Source organism: Chiroxiphia lanceolata, chromosome 3 (assembly GCF_009829145.1).
Source record: "Chiroxiphia lanceolata isolate bChiLan1 chromosome 3, bChiLan1.pri, whole genome shotgun sequence".
Classification (NCBI taxonomy): Eukaryota; Metazoa; Chordata; class Aves; order Passeriformes; family Pipridae; genus Chiroxiphia; species Chiroxiphia lanceolata.
The window spans coordinates 74,511,612-74,536,690 of NC_045639.1; the positions used below are offsets into that span (position 1 = coordinate 74,511,612).

Sequence of the window (25,079 nt, forward strand, 5' to 3'; positions counted from 1 at the left end):
AATTTAAAATTCATAGGAAACCAGGTTTCACTGGTCCTACCACTTTTAAAGGTCTCTTGGTTTCAAGAGATTTTTTTTTTGTTTAAGTACTTTATCAAATAAAGTAATTAATTATCACTTAATATAATTAACCAGTTGTTGCTATATGAACACTGCAAAATGAAAATAATAAACATGTATAACCTTTCATATCCTGTAGAGAGTTCTGAGAAGTGCTTGTCTTGTAAGATTTAACATTTGGGGACCCTGAACTACAAAGTGTTATTAAGGAATCTTTGAAATTCTTTTAAAATAGCAAAGGCACAGGGGAAATAAAATGTCTGTACTTCTAAGACATGTTTAATATTAGTATACTAATAAAAAAAAAGAAAACCTTTATATGATGCTAATTATATCATGAATTTTCTTATGGGTCTTCATATTACACAAGTATCAGTGAAAAAAGCTTGGTTTTATGGTGCTGCAAATAGTCTGATGTTCCAGTTTGGTTATGTGTTTTTGTTGAAGTTCAAGTTACATAGTTCAAATTATTTAATGAGTGGTGAGTATAATTGTAACATTTTTTAGTTTAGGAATTTCTACCACTTAATTATTGACTTGCGGGGGTTTTTTATGGTCTTCTTAGAATTATTATGGTTATTTTCTGTGCTATGTAGAGCAGAAGTTAGAAAACTGAAGAAACCAAGCCACAATACGAAATCAAAAGACATTTAATGTTTAGTGTTCATCTCTCTAAAACTTATTTTCCTGGTTTAAGATAAATTTTAGCTTTTCATGGTCATACATAATGATGCTAGTCTAAAACTGTTTGAAAATACTATAAACTATTAACTCTTGTTGCACATTTCCAATTACCTATAAAACTTGTAAGAGAAATTCCATTCTTCTGGAGAATCCTCAGTGTGTCACTTTGCATAGCTGTGAAGTTGAGTGGACATTTGTGCTTTAATTATGAAATGAGAAATACGCTTAATGTTCACAAAATTTTTTTCTTGCTGGGTTAATAGAGTCTCAGTCAGTACAGTCTTTGAGAAGGAGTTGCACTAAAAGTCATTATGATATGTAATAAGTAATCTGCAGCAGTATTGGAAAGAACTTGAAAAGACTTTCTCCTTTCGTTGTCTCAGACTGAAAATACATTCAGTGTTGCCATGGCTCAGCAGAAATGCAGTTTTAAGTATTACAAAGCAAAGGAGGCATTCTCAAATATAACAAATATTTATATAGACACCATGCAGTATCAGTTTCCTGTTGAAGCAGAAATATCGAAATCTTTGCACAGTTATGCACAGCAACAAAAGGTTTAACTAGGTCTCCAGAGGTTGTCAGTATTCAAAGTGAAACCACTACAAATTCATCCTTGCATGTCATCAAACTGTCTCTCTCTATCAATTTCTTTCCATGCTGTATATCTTCCCTACTGGCTAGTTTTCTAACACCATACTGAAAACTTCTGCTGTCAGCAAAACAGACCAAGATTGATGTTTTTCTCATCTGTGTACTCCAAGTGTTTAACAAATATGACAACAGAACTTACTGTCTCAACGGCTGGAGAAGAATAGGTACCTTGCTGTGCTTTACATGTATCACACATCTGTTCCCAGAGAGAGAATGGTTGAATTCTAAATTGATGAGAAAGCAAATAAGAGCTCTGCATGATTTTGCATGCACTTCAGAATTGTGATGTTATACAGTTAATTCAGTCTTAATTGATATGCATTGTGGTGTTGTTGTTAAACTGAAATGTTTTGACATTAATAAGATCAGTTAGATTAATAAGATTTGAGATTATTGAGTCACATATTGCTGTTCACTGTGATGTCCAGATTTTCATTATACTGAAGCAGTACAGAAATGTCTCTATATCATTTTTATTGCACTTGCTATAAACAATAGCATGTTGATGATGCTTATCATTGTACCATATATGAAAAATACTATTATTTTTACTGATTCTCACTGAGAGATGGGTCATTATAATGAACATTTCCTTTCTATCTAAACCTACTGCTAGAGTTTTTAAACCCTTTTATCTGAGAATCAGTGATCCATTCAGTTTTAAGACAAGTACCACAGTCTGGCTTCAAGTGAAATGTTAGGATACTTTGGTCTATGTTCTAAAATTTTGGCTCAAGCTGAGGTAATGTATTGTCTATACAAATAGTTCCTTTTTTTCTTTATAACAGCTAGGGATTAAGTGAGTTAATCTGAAACTATGTCTACATCCTGCATGACTTGTAAAACCATCATTTGTACATGGTCAGACTTGCATTCATGATTCTTTCATTCTTGGCTTGTCTGGCTGGCTCAAAAATGTAACATTTTAAGCATTACTCTAAATTTCATAGCTTCTCTTATCAGTGAGGTTTGTAAACACTTCTATTTTATGATTTGTAGATTATAGATCTGAGGAATCACAGATTAAATGTTTACCTCATGTTCACGGTTTTTAATCTGGTTGCTATTCTTCATCTTCCCATGGAATATTTCGTTCTCTATGCACCATGTAACTTTTTCAGTAAAAAAAGGTGGTGTGGGAGCCCAAACCCAGTTTTCAGCAAAGGAAAACAAGGGCTGACAAAAACCTCGTGATTTGAAGGAGCTGGACCCTTCTCACAAGACCTGTTAAAGTTCTACCTCATGGATCAAGCCTGGCTCCAGCAGAGATCAGAAAAGACTTTTGAGATGATTGTATCAAACCGTGTCTAAACCCCTTAATCCCTTTCCCTCTATGTAATCTTGGTTGAAGGAAATACTTAACCCATTGGGCAACGGTAGTAAAAACTTGTGTAATTCCCTAATTAACATAACTCGTCCCCTTCATTAACATGTCCAGCCCCAGATGCCTTTAAAATAGTGTTCTCGTGTTCAATAAACTATTCCAGTTCCCCCATACTGGGATCGTGTCTAGCTTTTATTTTTCAGACCACCACTAGGTGGGGCTGCTATGATGTAACAGTGTACTGTAAAAAGAACACACTGAATAAGGCAAGACATTTCTGGACAGCATACGAGCCCCTTCTTTAACTGGTAGTCATCAGTCCCTAAGGTGCCAACTGGATGGAACACAGCTTTGTGGAATAAATAGGTTAGCATATGTGATAAGACCAGGGCAATGGAAAAAATGTGCCAGAAATTTTGCCTTACACTTCCTTTCTTTGTGAATCAAAAAGAGAATAAAAGTATAATTTATGGGAATTTTTTTAAAAACACTTCTGATTGGAGCGGTCACACTACTCTCCTTTCTTTCTCCTTCAAAGGTGTTTTTAGAGCACTTCACAGAATTTCCTGAGGTGATATCATTAAATTGATCAGATCAGTAACTCATAGGTTTAAAAAATTCTAACTTTAATACAGTGAACTTAAATCTCCAGAGGGAGACAATTAGATTATTGACTCTTCCGAGAGACATTCAAACTGATTCACATTTTTTTGCTAGAATTACCATCTTCAAATACTGTTTTGCCAGGTAACAACTAATTATAACTCAGTAAAAGAGTAAGTGTTGGACAGAGGTATTACTTCAGGATAACGATACAAAATTAATAGTTAGATACATTAAAAAAGTGCAGATGTAGAAAATGAGTGTGCATACTTATTAAGTAGAATAGCATATTGGGCAGCCTGCATACCTCCAGAAATGATCTGCTAGGTCATACATGTCATCTTGGTGAGCAGAGCTGTTGGTAGTCTTTGGGTTCTTCACAGGAACCAGCTGCAGTGAGTGAAGCTACTGCTGCTGCTGTTCCCAGGAAAGAGCAAGGAAAGTAATGTGGGTGTGTATCAACACAGAAGCTGGATCAAATGTATTGAACTGTTGGGTATCTTTTTGAAAGTGACTGATTTATAACTTTACAGAAGAGCTTCATGATAAATTGTTTGTCTCTGATTTAACGTATTACTATGTGTTAACTAAGTACTAATAATTTTCCTGTTCCTTGCTGTTTCTCAAGCAGTATGAAAGGTAATACGAGATAAGGACCAATTGTTTAATATGTTTTAATTACAGAAATATAGTCAACTTTTAAATCCTTCAGGAAAAAAATATTTAAAAGTGAATTCCTTGTTTCTGTAATAAAATAATAATTTAATCTTAGTTACCCCATAACATGTCACTTCATCCTTGTCCTAGAAACAGCTGCTAATAGCTTAGTTTTTATGTAGACAGTACAAGTGGAATAATACAAATAACAGTTCTACTTCATAAGAGAACAGTCCTCAGGTAAAATCATTGTAGCTCAAATACATTCCTTTTTTCTCCCTTTAGACTCCAATCTGTATTTCTTCATGTTCAGTTTTTTGATAAACTGTCAGATAGTGCTACTGCTTATCTTTCATGGGTTAGTATTTTGTCTAAGTTTCATGTACTTGCTGTAACTAATATTCAGGAGTCTCATGTTTTTTCCCCTGTAGCAAGAAATTATTATATTTTGAATTCATATTTAAATTAAAAAAAACCTTCTTATGATTTTATTTACACTATCTAAGTTTTGGTCTTACCCCTTTGAAACAGTAGTTGGAAATAAAATAATAAAACTTTTATGTATGTAGATAAATTAATAGGCAATATGAATGTAGTAAATTCTGAAGATCAAAAATGGTGAATGATCATGCAGTCCTTTGATCATTTCTTTCCATTTCTCTGAGACCTAGATTTTATATTTAAGGAACGGGAATAAACCCATGGGTAGACTCTTCAACTTCCCTTTCCCAGTTGGCCTTTACTTTCAGAGTAGATGGGCAACTTCTTCCAGCTTACCTTGATCTCATAAGCTTTGAAAGGCAATCAGTATTTTTTAAATGAACCAACAGAGCAGATTCAGCAGTATTATTAACGTGAATAAGGCAGAGGAGACTTTTGTCCTGTTGGGACTTAAAACAGTTTAGAAGTTCAGCCTACAAATTACATTTTTTGATGTCTTTAGGAAAGTTACAGATCAGTTGTTTTGGATATAATTGAATTGTATTCATCACACAGTAGTAGTACAATTAAAACTACTCTTCATTGAAGGATGCAGCAAAAGATACCTTACTTTCTTTGGTTTAGGTGTCTGTGCTGTCTGAGCACCAACACTCATCCAATGAGGCTAATGAGGCCTCAAAATTAAGAACTAGTACTTTGCAGGGTGTCGGGACAGTACAGAGAATGAAGGATGGGAGTAAATTGCTCAGAATTGATCAAACCAGTGAACAAATATAATGGTGCATTCTGAACAAACAGCAAATGCTGCCCTATTGTGAACTCAACAGAAAGGAAATTAAAATGATTGAATCATATGGTCACAAGCATGAAGTTTTGCTATAGTAAGGAGATCGTCAGAAAAATGCTAGAATAGACTGTGCCAATTTCTGTTATTGAAAGAAAATGTATCAGTCAAAAACTGTGTTGTTAGTGGGAAAAACTACCAACATTCAAAATTGCAAACAATATCTTCAAAATGAGGAAGCAGAAAGGAAAAATAATTTACAGAAAAAAAAATCCTAGTAATTAATGGTGATGTACTTTATCTGTCTGAGAAAAGTGTAGCAACCAGAGATCTATAAAAAATACATAAATTCGTGTGTCACTTATAAAGAAGTAATTTATTGGCAGCTGCTTCTCATAATCAAGTTTTATTAGTCTTTTTTACTTGCTTTTTATATACAATAAGAAAAAAGATATCTGTAGGCCTATTAAAAATTTCTTTCTTTGGTTCACAGCATCAGTATTTCAGACAAAAAGCATGCAGCTTATAGTTCTTTTGATAGCTTTGTGATACCAGATGCATGAAAAGGGTAAGGAAGGGTGTTGTCTTTTGTAAGTCTTTAGCTGAAATACCCTAAAGTTTGGTTAATTTTTTTCGTCTATATATGCATCATTTCTCGTTAAAATTAAGCAGGACATTTTTCTATGTCTAATTGTGACATTTTTATTGTGTCAATCAAAAACTGCAAGAAATTCAAGACATTTAAAGGAGAAATATAGGTGGCAGCAAGTTAAACTAGGAATTTATTTAACATACTGTTTTAGATGCACGCACACTCGTAAGCAAAGGTCATAAATCTGCAGCCCTCTTGAGCAATAAGGGAGGGGAAAAAAAATCAATTCTAATCTGGAGACCAGTGCTAGACCTCATAATAACAACTTCTCCATACACCTGAGGCACTTAGTAACATTTTGTATAAATTTTAAGCAAAACCTTTTAGTCTGTAATAAAAAAAGGGGGAAGCAGTATAATTTTTAATAGTTTACTTCCTTTATTTAGTAGTTGTTAGTTTTGTTGTCTCTGCAACCATTAACATCCAGATTTAATAGAATAACCCTACAATTCATTGCCACAAGGGCTTAAAAGGTTTATTTGCAAATATATTGCCATTAAAGGATATACTGTGTGAGTAGTCTTTCAAGCCATCACTGAGATATGGGATTTATTTTTTTATTTTATTTTGTCAAGTGTAGCTTTATAAAATTGGGTTGTGTCATTGTTCCTGAACTAACTTGCCTTGTATCTTAGTAATTTAAAATGACCACAAATTTATAGGAAGAAAATTAATTTGATTTCTGTGCAGTTAATAGAAGCATGCAGAATAATTAGTAATTTTATCTCTTTGGCATTTGTGGTTTTTTTCTGTGTCAAAAGTGGGCTTTTTTTTAATTAAAAAAAGCTCATCATCTTCACTTTTAAAAAAAAATATTTAATGTATTTCTAAGCTGGTTAATGTGTAACCTGGAAGTCTGGCACTACATAGATTCGATAAATGAACATGTGACAAAATCTGTGCATATTAAATATTTCAAATATGTTGTTTTAGAATATCTGATAGATTTTAGAAGTATGTGGACATTCTTTCTAAATGGAATTAAATGGATTTAGGTGCACCTACATATTTTTAAACAGTTGGTTAATCTTAAGCTTGTAAGTAATTGAATTATAGTCAGACTAGCTTTGCCGTATATTAATGTTTTCTGTCACAAACTCTTCTCCTTCCTCTTCCTTTTGCCTTTATTCACAAGTTCTTTTCTCTCAAATTGGTGAAACTGTACTTCCTAAAACCATTTACAAATACAGTTTCCTTCTATCTATGGTACACAATTTTAGTATTCTTATTTTTCCATCAGTGTATTGCCCTGTGTTTCAATCACATTAAGCAACATAATCAATCAAGCTACAAACAAAGGTATGCAATTTTTAACTTGTGGAGATTTGAGAGCAAGATTTGACTTTTTCAGCTAAGATTACAATATTTAAAGTGTAATTAATCACATAGAAAGATTTACTTTATTTAAGACAAAAGCTAATTACATTGTTAAATGCTTACATCACATTCCAAATGTAATCAAGATCAATCCAAATTTCTGGGTCACAGGTATTTTCAGTGAATTTTCCACAATCTTCTGTGAGATTCCTTATTGATAATCAATAAATGCAAACTTTGGTGCATCTGTGTTCTTTATGAAATACTTGTTTCCATTTGTTAGCTCTTAAAGAATAAGCTTCATGAACTGCAGAGCCACTTTCTCAGTTTCTTATTTATTCATTTTCGAGCACTACAGCAGTTAATTAAATTTGCCAAAAAGTCATGTGTAGTTTAAAAGCTGAGTTTGATTTCCTTTAAATGAATAGTAAATAATTACTGCTAAAGCAGGAAAGATCAGATATGGAGAAGCTGGATAATTGAGAAACTGAGAAATGTGGTTTTCCTATAATTTTTTTTTTCATGTCCTCCTTTATAATTGCATTCCCGTCTCCCTATTTATTTCTGTGTTTGCAGAGATTTATTGTTCATGTTTGGCAGCATGCCAGTACTGTGAACCATATTTTGCTTTGCTTTACCCACTCTGTATCCCATAAATCAACTTTTCAATGGCTGTGTGTCAGGTACCGGTAAATGTGAAGATATGATAATATCAACAACAATAATAATAATAATCTGAATTTACTTGGAATTAATTCACTATAATATACAGGGCTGAAAATACAGTGAGAGTCAAATACTACTTAACCTTCCTGTGATCTGTGGAAAAGTGGAGATTCTCTGCTGACAAAGAAATCTGGTTTAGAGAAGTATTAGAGTCACCATTACCACAACCCTCCTGGTGTCATATTTAGCAGCAATCGATTTTAGGAGGCAGTGAGTGCAGCAGCTAGGAATGTGGAAGAGATGGGAGGAAAATCAGAGGTGTTTGTGGCAAATCAGGGAAATTAATTTTTCATAACTTAGGGTCAGTGTTCAGTTTAGGTGAAGCACAAGGATTAAACAAGGATTTTTTACAATCTTTTAAACAATTATGCATATTCTTTGGAAAATAAACATAGAAAAATTCATTTATATAACATTCTGATATATTGGTGTTGATGAAAAGTCTGACATGATAGGAATAGTTTCTTTCTTATGACTCACAATAATATTCAATTTTTTTCCCTGTAATTTTTTAATACAATACTTCTTGTGCTGTAATTGGAAGTGAATTTAATTATTTTTCTTGTCCACTCTAGGTACAGAGATCCAGAAATAAGCAGTTACGCGAGCTGTTTCCAGATGGATTTAGTATTCATCACGCAGGAATGCTGCGGCAAGACAGAAGTTTAGTTGAGAACTTGTTTTCTAATGGACACATCAAAGTCCTAGTTTGTACAGCTACACTCGCTTGGGGTGTCAATCTGCCTGCTCATGCTGTTGTTATTAAGGTAAGAGCTTTCCCTACTCTGCAAACAGGTTGTCTATTTAAAAAAAAACAAACCTGTAAAGGCATATAGGTAGCAAGATCTTTATTGTGAGTTTCAGACCTGGAGGGGAAATATCTGATTGACTCGAAATGTTATTTATATCTCATTAAACTGATTCTCTCCAGTGGGAGTCTAGTTTGTATAGTAAAGATTTAAATATATCAAAGATTAGGAAAGGATTAGTTAAAGTACACTTCTGAAATCATGCTATATTTGCCTAATTTCAGTATTCAGCTCATCAGGATTATATTCATGTGTATTTATGTTAATTTTTATTAACTTTTCTTCAACCAGGGAACACAAATATATGCTGCAAAAAGAGGCTCCTTTGTTGACCTTGGAATTTTAGATGTCATGCAGATATTTGGTCGAGCTGGACGGCCTCAGTTTGACAAATTTGGAGAAGGCATCATTATTACAACTCATGATAAACTCAGTCATTACTTGACTCTTCTTACTCAGCAGAATCCAATTGAAAGCCAGTTTCTTGAAAGCCTTGCAGACAACTTAAATGCAGAGGTAACATTTGATGCATTTAGAGAAAGTAGCAAACTTTAAAGGGTTGACATTATTTGAAACAAAAATGCTATATTTTCACACTTAATAAAATTTTCATTGTATATATTTTATTACTGTTATTCTGTAGGTGTGTATGATTAAGAGGAGTGAACTGTTACATATGTGCAAATGTGGGGCCTTTTACAAAAGGCAGTAGGATGGGGGGTCAAAATACCATTAAGATAAAACTGTAGAAACACAACATTTACCTTTTAATCAGAAGTACTGCATTACAATTTAGTAAGCATTCTGCCTAACTGCAAATTAAAATCCACAAAAAATTACAGCCTGTCTTTCTGTATATAAACAAATTCATATATTTGACAGCAGTACATGAACAATAATGTACTTGGCTTGAACTCTTTTTTCAAAGGCACTGGACATTTTTTCAGTTAAAGTCAAGCAGTTCAGCTAAACTGAAATGTCCAGTGACATAAAACTGATTATCTCTCTGAAAGATGTATTTGGTCTATTAGGAATAGTCTTTTCAAGATGCTTGATCATTTTATCTGCATAATTCTTAAATATTTGTTTATTTTAGCTTTTCATGACTTTGAAGTCTATGCATTATTGAGTCATAAATAATCATTTTAAGAGGATATTCTGAAAATGAGCAGAAATTGATACAGTGACCTTTGAAAAGGTTGAGATTCATTCCTTGATTCTTTACAAATCACAGAGTTTGATCATTCATGGTTTTGGCTGTTTGATTTTTTTCTTTTAAGGGGTTTCTTCATAAGTTGTTTCTTCAGTTCCTGTTAACGGGAAAAATCTCTGCCCAGGTACAGTCATACATCAAACACAGAATAAGGTTTAACTGTATTCCAAGTACTTCCACACACAAATGTAGGGGAATGAAAATATTGACACCTGTCTGTGCTCACAGCTCCCCCTCTTTCCCTCAAGGCCCTGGAATGGTCTGAGAACAAGGAGGGAGAGAGAAATTGATCTCCCCCAGAACATGACACACAAATGTAATTAAAAGGAGACATTCGTAATTTTCCAATTTCTCTTTCTACCTCAAAGAAAAGAGGAAAAATAAATGGAAGGCATACATGCCATGGGCAGATGTACTGCTCTCAATCCTTTCCTTCTGACAACACTTATGAACCTGGAAATAGACACCTCTGAATGTTCTCTAAGTGGAACTGGATGGATATTCAATTATTTAAAATTGCATAACAGCAATTTACACATTAGCAGTAATTTAAATCCTAAAGATTTGTTGGTTTTGAAGGCCAGAATTACCTGTGTTATTGTTCAGCACCCTGATAAGTCAGGAGAGATCTGTACCTTTTCAGGAGGAAAGAATCCAGCCAAATTTCATAGAAAAGCTTTGTTCATTTTCTTGAAATAGACAAAGTAGATGAGGAAACAAGAGGGGGACAGTCTTTCCTTCACAGCAAATGATTTTTCTACCTTTTTATTTTTTTAATATTAGAAATTTAGTCCTGCTGTTTCACAGAAGGCCTTCAAGTTAGTGAAGAATTACAAAAAGACAGTAAAATAATAAGTCCCTGTTGTGAACTGGGTCAGAGAAGATCTCTATGATTGACATACCGTGAAAAGCACATGGAATAGCTATATTCTGTTTTTCTTTCAGGCTTCATCTGTATTGCTCAAACAGTCTTAAAAGGTGTGTGGATGTGCAGGTGTGCCCACCTGTCTTATATCAGGAATTTCAAGAGCTCCAGCATAAAAGCTGGCTTTTGTTTGGAAAATGCTTTACTGAGATACCGTAAAAAATCTTGCTGGTTAGTTTAGCAAAAGAAATTCTCAAAGGCGGTACAACAGCTCTCTATAACTAGCTGGCATTAAAAGTAAATAAGAAAAAGAAAAAAAGATAATTTTGACCAATGGCAATACAAGAATTAATCACCCTGCCCATAAATAAGGCTGCCTGAAATGTGAGATCTGGAACAGCCTGTCTTCTAACAGTAGAGGACATCAGGAAGTCTGATTTTTTTCTATGCTGAAAATTTTTATAGTAAGTGATGGTATGAAAGATGGGATTGTATATGAAGAATTGAAGATTTGACTTGTTGAACCAGGAGTCCCAATCCTATTCCATTCCTCTCACTGAGAATGCTTAGCTGAGAAAGTATGAGATGTAAGCTATTAATTTTCAATGTGTGATATTCTTTAGAGAGATAGAGGTTTTTAATGGGGAGCATGTTTGTTCCTCTGATCTGAGCTGTAATTTCAAAATACACATATTGTCCAGCAGGGCCAGAAAGTTGATTTTTTTGTTGTTGTTGTGTTGATTTTTTGTTTTGGTTTTTTTGTTTTGTTTTGGTTTTTTTTGGTTTTGTGTTTTTTGGGGGTTTTTTTGGTTTGTTTGTTTGTTTTGGGACTTTTGTTTTTTACATATTTGGTTATAATTGCACTTCAGGATTCCCCTTCCCTTTCTTTTTTTCCACTGTGAAGATATTTTAAGTCCAAGGTATTTATTTTACAGGACGTATTTAGAATGTCTTAACAAAATATAGTTTAGCAAATGTCCGATTGTATCTTGTTTGTTTCAATGTCGCTGTACTGGATAGAAAATTAAGGTGCCAAAATGCTGCTAGCATTGACTTTGGTGCAGTTAGGACCAAAAAAATAATACTGAAGGTTGAACAGACCTGGTTGTTTTTTAGGGTATTAAACTATCTTAATTTATCTCAGGTTCGTGATTTCAACAGAAGTTTTCAAAGGTGGTAGCATCTTCTCTTTATTTTCCCCTCTTTTCCCTGCATTTAATAGTAAGTACTCATCTAGCTTAAATATTGTTAAAAAAAATATCATTGAGACTTGGAAAGGTAAATACCATTCTCTTTCATCAGGTGAGTTTGGCCAAATGGATACTTAAGGCAGAGGGAAAAAAGGCATAAAAAAGCAAAATATTCAAGGGAGGAATGGCTCTGTGAGCTTAGAATAGTAATGTTAGCAGCAATTATAAAACAGTAAATGTCCAAATGAAAAACAATTAGTTGCAGCATTTTTAGGTAAGACTGACAACAATAAAAGCAATCTTACTCATGAAGCTTTATTTAGTTTTTTACCTAAAAGGGGAAGGATTTATTTTTCTGGGGAAGTACATATTCTGGGGAAGTGAGGAGTTTATTTTGAAATGTATACAAGTTACTGAAATTCTTTCCAGGAAGAGAGGACATCTCAACAGAAATCTAGTAACTTTTAACAGTAATTGAGTAGTTCTTGCTAGAAGACACTGCAGCAATAACTTGGTTACATTGAAGGTGTAAAATTAAGAAGTTAATCCTCCTGTTTTATTAAAATAGTAGAACAAAATAAAAAAAAATAATGGAATAGAACAATGATTCCATTTCGTAATAGGTAGTCACCTAAACTTATCCAGTCAAAGAGGATATATAGGAAATATGTGATGTACAGTATAATAAAAATTACTTCTAAGTGCAGCATTTCTACCACAGGATTTGGAGTATGACAAAAAGTGCAGAAAACAGACAAAGTAGTTTAGACAGAATTTTTTTTTTCAGGTTTTATGTAATTCTAGTGTTATCTGAAAAAAACATTGTACTCAAGGCTTTAAATTACAGAAGATTCCATGGCTGCAGTGCAGATGATGCAGTCAGAATTTTCTTAATCATGATAAATGATTGTTAGTAGAATGGAGTAGAATTGTTAGTAGCAATGGAGTACAATAGAATAACAAAGGCATGAAACCAATATTTTTTTATCTGTGTGATGTTACTTATTCTTCTGTCATAACATGCAGGAAAAATTAGTGTCTGCCAGATTACTGAAGAACAAAACTTTGAGCACTTACGAGGAGCTATTGTGTTAGCATTTTTTGGAAAGTAACTTCATCATATCCTTATAATTGGAGTCAGTCTAATCTTCTGTGTATGCTGATTTGATCTAAGTTAGTGGAATCATCTGAGAAGTGTACAGGTGATTCAGAAATTGTTATGTTTGTCTGGAGATGACTATTCCAATGGGCTACAGCATTCTGGAAAACAACCCCACATTTTAAAACATGCCATTTTATTTATTAATACATAGTTTTAGGAAGCACATTCAATTTTGGTCATCTTCTGTCCCTTTGACAGTAACAATAGCACGATGTGGACACAAAATATATGTTTACTGACTGATTTGATACAGAAATCAAGATAGTATGCTGATAACCACTGTCATCTTTTCCATAACAGAGCCTTGTTAGCACCAGGAAATCTGCACTTATGTATAATAAAACAACATATTGTAGGATCAGAATCTACTTTTATTACAAGTCATTTAGGAAATCTGAATGCTTATGCTCTAGTTGTAAAGAGAAACAAATTAAAGGCCAGAAGCACTGCTGAATTATTTAAACTCTTAATTTATTATGGATGTATCAGTAGCTGAAAGAAGGGCTAGTAAAATGAAGGCAGCAGTTGAAACTATGGGAAGATTTTATGTTTGCACAAGAATATGAAACTGCTTTTGTCTAGGCCAGGTCTCTTGGCAGAAATAGGTAGGTGATAAGAATGATTCAGATATTTGAGGTAATACAATATATAATCCCAGCCACACAATTGCTAAGTGGAATCAAGAGCCCTGAATTTTGTACTTAGGTTTATGTTGCACAGGAGAGAAAATTTCGCAGGAGTGCAAAAAAATTGCAGCATTTCTAATACCCATTTCAAAATTAATTTCCTAGAAGTGGAAAATTTTCAGAGAGGATGGGCAAAGGAATAAATCAGCTTCTGTGAAAGGAGCACACCAGTTTTACTGCATGCTTTAGGCGAGAACAAAGGCAAATCGAGATTATATGACAGAGTTTTTTGAAGTAATGAATGATATGGCAAAAGATCGCATCTGTTCTGGGACAAGAACCAGGAAATACTGGCTGGGATGAGCAAGTTTAGAAAACACAAAAGGATGTCAGCTGGGTGGTTAGACTATGGAACCCTCTGCAGGGAACTGTATCTAAAAAGAATAGTTAAAAAGCTGTCCAGAAGTGGAATAAAAATCCATTGAAGGCTATCAAATGCAAAGGCAACCCCTTTAACTAAAGACTTTGAAATGTAACAGTTTAAGAATTTGGGATAACTTTATGTGTTGCTTGTTCCTCATTGCCACCTTTTACCCTTCAGCATTTGCTGTTATCTAACCTCAGAGACAGCATGCTGGCCTTGCTCTTAAGAGAGCTACAGAGTGAGTAAACCTGAAATACTCACAGCTTCATTGGGTTGACACCAAAATTAAGACTTTGAATGTGTATGTCAGCATCAATCCACTGAGAATTCTCTCCTGCAGATGTGAGTTTTGGTTCAGATTTGTGGATTTTTTTCTGCTAAAAATTAGCAGAAGAGTAAATGGTCAATGATGATCTACACAGACATGGAGATGCCCTTTTCCTTTTTTTGCTGAAGTTCTGCTGCTGGGCATAATGGAATGTAAAAAGGAATAAAATAAATGGTTAGGGTACTTAGTTCAGAGGAGTGAGCTCTGGGTCAGTTGACCAGCTGGCAAACAGAAAATACCTAAGGCTGTATTTTCTGGAAATACAGGAAGAAAGATAAGATGCAGGGGATGTGGTTTAATTAGACCATAAACTTTAACTTATCTGGGAACTATCATCAATAGCTTATACAATGCAGGTCACCATTCCTTCCCTAATCATTTCCACCCGATAGAGCCCTCCCAGACATCTGCAACTGGACTCCAGCTTGTTGCTGGGATGACTTTTTTCCCCCGAGAGGTTAGAAAATGATTTGCAGTGCTGGACAGTAGGGATGCCTTCCCCAATGTGTGTGCCTTTACTTGCACGTGCTTGTGATTTTGTTCTGAAGACCGGAACGTAGAAGGTGGTGACTTGTTTAGTTTGGACAAACCTCTTAATCTATATTTTGCCTTGAAAGAGTGGGTTCTCAGAAGAGACGAAGAATTTCTTCAGAGCCTTTCCTAAGTAAATCACTCAGGAGCTGGGTGACTGAGTGGCTAATCTGGCTATGGGGCAAAGCACGGGAGATTCTGTCCCACTTGGGACAATTCTAGCAACATTAAGAAATTATTTCAAAAACTGTACAGGAATAAGACCACAGTCACTTCAGACACTAAAATAGCAATTCAAAATACACCGGTTTCCAAAGCAAACAGAAAATTGCTTATTAGGTTGTTAGAAAGTTCCTTGCTCTCTTGTGTTAACAACAAATACTTGATTCATATATAAAAATTTTTCTTTGTGTAATCTGGCTCAATTATTGCAGCCATGTTATATTTATAAAAAAGACATATCTATATTTTAAAAGAGCAGTATACTGTTATATGATAAATTCAGTATGTTATCAGTAGCATTTTTATGTGCTTTTTCTAATCTGTATAGAAATATCAGAAATAAAAAACTTCATTTTTTCAAAAACTGCCCCCCAAAAGCCATGCTACTTATATCTATTTGCACTTTTTTGCAAATCAGTATCATTCAACTTGATAAAGTGTGGGGCATAGCATTGGTGGGAAAAAAAAGTATTTAATGAATGCTCAGTGATGGCAACATCAGCCATGGAACAATTCGTCGAAATTTTGTGATGCTGATTATTGTTTTCATTTAAAATTACACAGTGAATTGAATTAATATAGTACATTTATTTGTATTTGAATGGTGAAAAATAAAAAGCATTTTATGACAACTGGTACAATCAGACAATACAATGTCAATATAGTAAATATTTCTACTCATTGATTATTCCATCTGTATCTAAATGCCTATTACATGGTTGAGGACATGCTGGGAACTTCCATCATTCGTGCTGTTTTAACAAAGGATAAATTTTCAGTCCATAAGAACTTTACTTGAACACTAGATGGCAGCAAATATTTAGAAATTGCTCTGGGTTTTTTTGTATCTGCATATTGTCTGAAACCCAATTGTATTTCTCAACCGCTTTTTTTCATTAGTTTTGCTTTTAACTTATGAAAATAATTAATTAGAATAGAATAGCAGTAGAATGAGATATTTGAACAAATGAGGCAAAAAAAGTGAGGTGTTTGTTTTTTTTAATCATCAGACTTCAGTAATGAGAAAATTAAGTTTTCACAATTGTGAAAGCGATTGTTGAAAATGCTACTATTTGACTATGTTGTTACACTATTTCAGGTTCCATGTTGTTACTATTTCAAGTTGTGTACTGGAAGATATTTGAGTCATGGAAAGAAGCCAAATGTTGAAAATAATGGGTACAAATTGAGTAATAGTAACCTGTGGGCTGTGTTCTATGTTTTCCCTGTAGTAATCTGTGAAGAAATGAATGCTTTTATAGCTACTTCATTGCATGATGTAGTATATACTCTGAGAAAAAAATATGGGAAATGGGGCTTCCCCCAACCTCCTTATGCACTTGAAGAACAAAATATCACTTGAAAAATATGTAGAACAAAGCCTAGAGTTACTCCATGCTATTCGTCATTAGTAACAACAAGGTTTTGCTGGATTGAAGTTATTTTAACTCAAGGCAGATTTGGCTTTCATTATTGTTCTTTAATAGATATTTATGTTATTTCAATAAGAATTGCAATATTATTGGTAAGGTCTAGATACTTCAATCTGAACATGCATATTTATTCACATAGTTCTATAGGTTGGTTTTTTTTTAATTTTTGCGAAGTCATGTGGCACATTTATATGAAATCCAAACACCAATAAAACAAAAATAGCTTTAAAAATATGGTAATGGATCACAAAACTTTGGTAAGAGGGAATTTTGCTTGTTTTAAACGATGAGTGACAACCAAAAAAGTTTTGTTCATGGGACATGCAGCAAATGTTAAATTCTCCTGGTAAAATCAGGTTACCTGGATTTAAGTAGTGAAATGCTTCTCATGACTGTAGCGAATACAAAATAGAGCTGAAGTTATTAAGTAAAAGTGTGTGTGGTCAATAATTTGGCGATAAAAGTATTGAATTCACAAAAAAAAGTCAGTTAAAAAAAAGGGTTTGTTATACTTGATTTAGCCTTGAAATATGAATAAACGTGTATATACAGGTGCATATTATCTGTTCAATTTGGTTATGTTTTCACATAAAAAAGATATAGCAGGTACCTGTATGTTTGATTTGCCAGATACAAAAGGAGACAACTATTTATAGAAACTATGTATAGATTGCCAAGTACAAAGACATGATGAAGAAAAATCCTAAAGATTCTTGGTATCATTTTGTTTAGGACCTGGACCAGATAATGCTTTCATTTGTTATGAAGAAATCAATCTTTAAATGTAATGTTTTTCTTTTAAAGTACTTTTCTTAAAATTACATTGACCATATTGACTAAAGAATTATTTAGTTTTGTTTATTTTTTTTATAACAAGCTTGCTCAATATCATCTTTTTATTGTAAAAATCATAAGTGATGTAGGAAAGATCATTTATAGTTACTGTATCTATAGTATTATGTCAAAGAATGCCGTGTTATTAGATGTTCATAAGATAAAGATGCATAAATGATTGAAGATATTGTCTTATGATTATTTCAAAATTATTGAAGTTGGAAACATCCTGACACTTCCTTTAATCTAGTGCTACTGCTCTGAATTCTGCGTGTTTTCAGCCAAATACTTATGTGCAACTGTAACATATAAACTTAATTTTGTCTCTTTTCCTACTTCCAGATTGCTCTTGGAACGGTAACTAATGTGGAAGAAGCAGTAAAGTGGATAAGTTACACTTACCTTTATGTACGGATGAGAGCAAATCCATTAGTATATGGCATCAGTCACAAAGCTTATCAGGTATAAAATGCGTTTTTAAAAAAATCTGTAACCTTTTCTGGGTCTGTAATCCTTCCCTGATGTGAGGATAAATATTTGCTATTTCTACTTAACCTGACATCAGCAATTCTTTTAAAGTGCTTAGAAAAAGGAAGATATTTTCTGTAGCAGTGTTTTTTACACTGAATTATGAGGCCCCTTCTGTTCACATAAAAATACGTTTTAACTGGTCAAGTTATGCTCCAAAGAACACCATTCATTCTTATCAGTCAGTTAGTGTAACTTAGCCTGTTTTCAGTGTTTCAGTTTTGTAGGCTAGATATAAATGATAAAAGAAAGCATTTTTGAGTTGCTTGATTTTCCTCCACCCCGTCAGCTTTCATTTTAGAATGTTTCATGACATGGCATCTTATAAACTATAAAATGACATTTTTAATTGTGGAATATTTTCTTTCTTGGGATTTATTAATTATAAGATTTTTTATTACTTTGTTTTGAAATTTTTTTTGGTTTATTTAGAAGTGTTCCATGCAGTGATATCAGTCAGAGTACAGTTACATAAGGGGTTTTTTCCCAATTTGTTTGCATTATCTGTAATTTTTAGGAGGTTTAATAGTTTATAGATTATCTAAATATTGTTACTTTTTTTTTTTGTACAACTATTTATAAACGTTTAATGTTAACATAGTTGGATATGGTCAAACTCAAAACTGAATGGTAACTGCAGTTTATTTCACATGTCATGAATCTCTTTTGTGACTTCATAATTTGTCTTGACATTGTGAGCAGCAGTTTTTTAGCATGTAGAGGTAAATGTCAGAAGAGAGTTTTTTGATATCTTTTGTTTCTGATAGTGGAAGCTGCAGTGGAAGTAGGGGGGCTATTACTTAAGCTTCTGCAGAGACCTTTATACCTCTGTTCATCTCAAATCTGTTTTCTATAAAAAGCTGTATAGTATATTACCATATCTTAATATAACAGTATATAACACAGACCACAAAGTAACAGATAAATGAAAAACAAAAATTGATTCGCTGTTAATGTTGTTGTCCCATTACTATAAATTCCTTTTTTTTACTATCAAATTTTAGGTTAAAAGAAATATAAGCATGTTGGTAATAACCAGTGAAAAAAGTAATAAAACACTAACAGAAATATTTTTTATAAATTTAAAAAACAACAAAGAAGAGTTACTCCTCTTTCCCTTCCTGTTGTGCTTTTATTCAGCTGCTGAGAAAGTAGAGATTGCCAGCACCTGTCATTTTCTGCTACTGACCTTCTTTTACCCCTTTTGATTTGACGTGCTAATACTAGACATTCTTATTTTTGTATTAAGGCAGTAACAAATTATATCAATCTGAAGTGTTACTCTTTCATGTAGGAATAAAACCAATGCCAATCCCCTTTTTTTCTAGATAAACCAGTTTTAAATTTCAAAGCTACTGTTTTATAGATAGTGTGAGGATGCTATAGTGCCAGGTACAGGCATAACCAAGGATTTGCTCAATTAGACCATTGTGTGCCTTCTGTTCTGGTTATAGGTATTTGATTTTCACAATTAGTATCTTACTGGGTTTTAGTAATGTTGCAGTGTGCCAATTTCTATCTCTGTTTTGACTGACAACGAGCATTATCCATTCAGAATCCATATATCCATCATGGATCACACTTCCCAGTTGTTTGATGGGGCTGAGATGGTGCACTCCACTGTCACTCACCACATCCAGTAATTACTTCAGAGCACCAAAGGTCCGGCCTGTCCACATGATAGGATGTGTTGTGCTGCACAGGGAGACCAGGGCAGACGTGCACCTGCCATGCACGGACACATTCGCCCAGGAGTAGACTACTGCAGGTCCACAGCTTTGATTTGTGATTTTTCAAGTTGTTTGTCTGAAGTACCAATAATGCCTTTCGCTGATTTGTGAAAATGGCCAAAATTCATGGTGAGCGGCAAGAGGAAACAAAGAGTGGAAGGAAAAAGTGGAACAAATGCAAATGTTGTGTTAGTGAAGCCTGTAGGATTTTCTCATACTTCTAGGGTTCCAAAGAAAAGGTATCTGCGTTTTCAAAATAAACCCTTTTGTCTATTTTCTCCTCTTTTTGGTTCCACTCTTTGGTGTTCCCACAGCTTAAGTAAAGCTTTTCATTCCCATAAACCTTTTGTTTAGAACATCTATAAAAGTAAGAGGAGTGTGTGCCCAACATTTCTCTCAGTAAGCTAGAGAAAACAATGTGGATAATAATTCATTTATGATGAATTGTCATGTACTTTATCATGCATTCTTAAATTTCCGTATGTATACTCCAGACCTGCTCAGTTTCTTACTGTGGACATGCCAAGGCTCATTTTAAGAGTAAAAACTGTTCTAGGCTAGATCTTTTACTTTGTGGGATTTCTAATTATGCAAGTTCAACCAGAAGGTTGCTAACCATGGGTTCTCTAGACTCAAGTATTGTTTCACAGCCTTTTCAAGTTGGTGACGTCTCCTTTAAAGTTAAAACTTTTTATTTGTAAAAAATATTAGTTTACTGTTAAAGACAAAAGATTGGCAGGTAATTTGGACTGCCAAAAGAGTAGGGGAGTGTCTTGATTTTTTTTTTTTTTTTTAATTTTTTCCCCTCAATAGTTGTAAGAAATAAGTGTTAAACACCTGGCATCTGGATCATTCTTTTTTTAACCACCTCTGCTCTGAAATCTGACCTCAGTGCATGACTTACTATTGCGAAAAGCAGTCTAGACCTTTGCCATTTTAGCTTTTGACTTGAAACTAAGGCAAGCCATAACTAAGGAGAAACAGCTTCAGAGTAACTGGCAAAGACAGATTATTAGAAGCTAGCCTTGCAGCTGCTTTTTAGAGATGTCTATGTTTGTCTGCAGCTTCACTGACCGTGAGATGAAGCACTTCAGCACAAAGACTAAACTGAATCCTGGCCCAATGAAAACCAGAACAACCAAGGCATAACAGTTCTTCAAGCCTCCTCCTTTTTGCCATCTTGGTCATGTATCTCTGTTGCAGGTTTACCAAGAGGGCAGGTATAACTTACTCTGTAGAAAATCTGAACTATATACAAGCCCTGACCTAAGAATGCTGTCTGCAGACTGGAATAGAGTTTCAGTCTTTTCAAATTTGGTGACTAACATTGCTTGTCTAATTAGAACCATATCTTAGGTGCACATATTCCAGAGGGTTAACATGACTGTGAATCCCTTTTCACTCATCTCTGTCATTGTGGGCATTCCAGGTGCATGATGTGGAAACACACAATTATACAGCACTCCCACTCAGATGTCCTAACGAGATAATGTGCACTATTACTTGGACAAAATGTCCAAATTCCTGAACTTTGATATGAATAGAAATGACGTTGGGCACAGCAAACTCCTTGTGTGGTCTTAACACGAATGTTACTGTATGTCAGTAACTCAATAATTAGAATATCCCGGTTGACATATCCAAAGCTCTTGGGGACGTTAGAGATTTTTTGCTAGTAAACATTTAAGCTATTCAATTTGAAGCTTAATCTATAGGATACAACTAAAGGATGCAGTTTAAGGATACAGCTAAAGCCATCCTCTTGTCAACTAACCAGGCAAGGTATATCATCAACCATTTTCATAAACAGAAGATGCTGTAAGGTGGCACGTTTTTGTGAAGTGATACAGTAATGATAATTTAATGAAGAATATGTTACCATTAAAACTTCTTTCAAAAATTTCAGTGTAAATTTATTTCATAATCATACTACTATTTTGTAAGTAATATTGGTCTACGTTGTATTGATAGTCTCAAAGCATTGCAAAAGAAATATTATTCTGATAATTTTCTCCCATACATACAGTTTTTGGTCAATGATGTCAATGTAACTGTTACTAGTAAGATCTCAGGAAAATCACAACTCAGTAACTGTACCTTTCTTTTATCTGATTTCTAACTTTGTGTGATTGGATTATCTCAATAAAATTATTTATTTAACACTTTTTAAAAATGCAAATACATGTCTGTTTCATATCTAGATGGATCCAGGTCTAGAAAAGCACAGAGAACAATTGGTAATTGAAGTCGGCAGAAAACTGGACAAAGCCCGCATGATTCGCTTTGAAGAACGAACTGGCTTTTTTTCTTCAACAGATTTAGGCAGAACTGCCAGCCACTACTATATTAAATATAATACTATAGAGGTAAAAGATGATGTTCTGTTTCCGGGGGTTTTTTCCTTCTTTTTGAATGTATACCTAAAATAGTCGTTAGATATTACAGAATATGTAGCTGATTTTGTTCGCCGTGTTTTCAAATCATATTTACTGAAATGGGGAGAGAGGAAATAGGAGAAAGAAATTAAATATCGAGCAATACTGAAAAATTAGACTTGGTGTGAAGTGAAATTTGAAATTTCTGTAGTCTTTTTCAGTTCTTTTGGGAGAATTATAAGGAACATTTTGATATCCATAGTGTGTGCAACCATTAGTACATGATAGCACATTGAAGTATAGTGTCTGATAACAGACAAGCTTCTGTGGTTGCCAACCTTAAACAACTTTTGGCACTGTAATCAGATTGTGTTGTAAACATGTACAAAATTTTGTAGTATTGAAAACTTGATTTGATGTACACATGCATCTTAAAACCTTTCTTTTGTAGCAAATATGTAATTTTCTTGAATAAAAGCTGAAGACTCAGCATTACTAATTTTTAACTGCTTAATGTCACTACGTATAATTAGTCTCACATATTTATTCACTCAGATATGTTCTAGACTTTTTTTTTTAAGTGGCCACATTGCATGTCTCTTGATTTTGGGGTGGCCAAGTTTCTAGGGACTGTTTTTCTGAAACTGCTGAAAAGTCATTCTTTCAGCAATTCAGCATTGTTCCTGTTGAAATTGCATCATTCAGGTCTTCCAATAACTTAAATTTTAACTTTATATGCCTTTTTAAACTTTTGTTAATGTTTCTTTGTTTTGTGCTGTATGTATATTTTTATTTTCAGTATTAAATCAATTCTTTTTATTTTTAATAGACTTTCAATGAATTGTTTGATGCTCATAAAACAGAAGGTGATATTCTTGCTATAGTATCAAAAGCTGAAGAATTTGAACAGATAAAGGTAAAGTTAAAGAATGTCTTAGAACTAGACACTTCTGTAGTACTTACTCCATAAATATTGTCTGCAGACACAAATTTTGTTAAATATTAAGCACCATTATAAAATGTTTTCTAAGTAGGCGTAATATGCTCTAACTCAAAGTTATATGTAGCTCAGCCTGAATGATAGTGCACATTTAATAACTAACTATGGATCTTTGAGAATTTTTTTCCAGTGCTTTTAAGAACTTCTCAGCTCCTCAATATTAGCAGGTGAAGCTAAGTGTCCATTGGAATAGTGTGCCCAGGGATGAGATAGTTTTTCTGTTTAAAGTTTAAAGCATTGTTAGATGTCTCCCTGAACAATTTGCTTTATCAGGAATGATGAGGCAGGACTCAGTGAAGTTAACTTTGTGATATATTTCATACAGTGAACAGTATTAGATTGGCAGAATGATAAATACTTATAAATTAAATTCAAATTTGAAATCTAGAAAGTTGTCATAACAGATTTTGTCCTGGCTAGAAGATTACTGTGCTATCATACTCAGTTCAATTCCAACCTCCCTTTTTACCTCCTTTTTGTGGGTAGAACACAAGGCAATACGTTCCAAGCTGGCATAAGCTCGTTTGCCCATGCTCCCATCTCATAGAGGTACAAGCCAGACTCCACAGGGTTTGTTAGTTTGGGCTCTTTGCCATTTTACCACAATTATACAACTTTCAGATCGGAGTTGGCTCTCATTCACCCAGCTCTGCGAACTGGCAGTGTGAATCCCTCACCATCTACATATTTACATATTTGCACACATTGTCTGAGTATTACCATCTCTTTATCTAATGGAGAAATTCTATTTTGCTTTAATCTCTTCTATTATAGAAGATAATAAGCAGTGAGGTTTCACAATCATATGTGGAATGTTTTCCAAGCTAGAAGGGCTTTTTTTTATGAATAGTGATATTGCTTTGCTATGTCTAAATTTAGCGTAATTTAATATTTAAAAGAAAAGCATATGGAAAATATGATGTGTTGTGTTTCTATATTTGTAATAAAGTTAGTAGTGATGCATTTTGACTAAAACATAGGGGTTTTTCCAGTTTGCTTTCTCAGATTTGTATGGTATGGTATCAGTGCACCATCATTTCCAGATTTTTGTGATTCATTTGCTGTGCATCTCTGAATGTTTAAAAACTAGTAACTGGTTTTCATAAGAATAACTCAGGATTTCCCTCTCTGTGTGATACAAATTGTGCCTTTTGGTAATATTAGTCATGTCTCTATACTGCCTTTAAAAATTCTGCATTTTGAGATAGGTAACTCACCAGTAGCTGAAATATGGATCGGGATTTGACCTGTACTGTGCTATGCAAGAGTAGAAAAAAATTATCAAAAATGCTGTTATAAGCAGAGCATAGTATTCCCCTGACACTGGAATCATCTATGATGTTTTTGTACTTCATCTCTTTCTTTCCCATGGGACAAGTGACTGGATAGTTGGGGATTTTAACCCAATTGTCTTAGGGTCTTTTGTATATCAGGTAGTCAGGTCCAGATGAAAATTACTTTCCGATGATTCCCTGCAGGGACCAAACATTTACCCTCTTTAAATAAGTTTCACACTAACAGACTATCAGTAAATCAAAGAATATGTAGATTTATGCTAGTTTTGCCATGTAAGGGTCATCAGTTAGAATGTGATATGTTATGCATTATTCAAACCATAGATAATAATATTTCTTTACTCATATTAAGACTTAATCTTATTAACAGTGAAAATTCTGATATGATGAATCATAGTACTTCACAGTTTTGAGTTTAAAAATTTATTATGCCACATGCTAACTATGTAACTATAATGAGTACATTTAATGTTAATTCAAGATTGCCCTAATCTAGATGGACAGAGGTTTTACTCTGGTCAAATAAAAAATGAAATCTCATCAGATGAAGGATGGTAAGGTCAGAAGATTCAATTTTTGTGGCATATCAAATTTTTGTATGTCAATGGCAAC

The 25,079-nt window shown here is 33.8% G+C and overlaps 1 protein-coding gene across 1 annotated transcript in view; it reads left to right on the plus strand.

The window, feature by feature from the left end:
- ASCC3 (activating signal cointegrator 1 complex subunit 3) overlaps positions 1 to 25,079 on the plus strand; it is a 263,938-nt gene that overhangs the window by 154,593 nt on the left and 84,266 nt on the right. Inside the window, 5 exon segments of the mRNA XM_032682586.1 lie at positions 8,478 to 8,669; positions 9,003 to 9,227; positions 17,882 to 18,001; positions 21,999 to 22,163; positions 23,002 to 23,088. Of these exon segments, the coding sequence (XP_032538477.1) occupies positions 8,478 to 8,669; positions 9,003 to 9,227; positions 17,882 to 18,001; positions 21,999 to 22,163; positions 23,002 to 23,088 (789 nt within the window).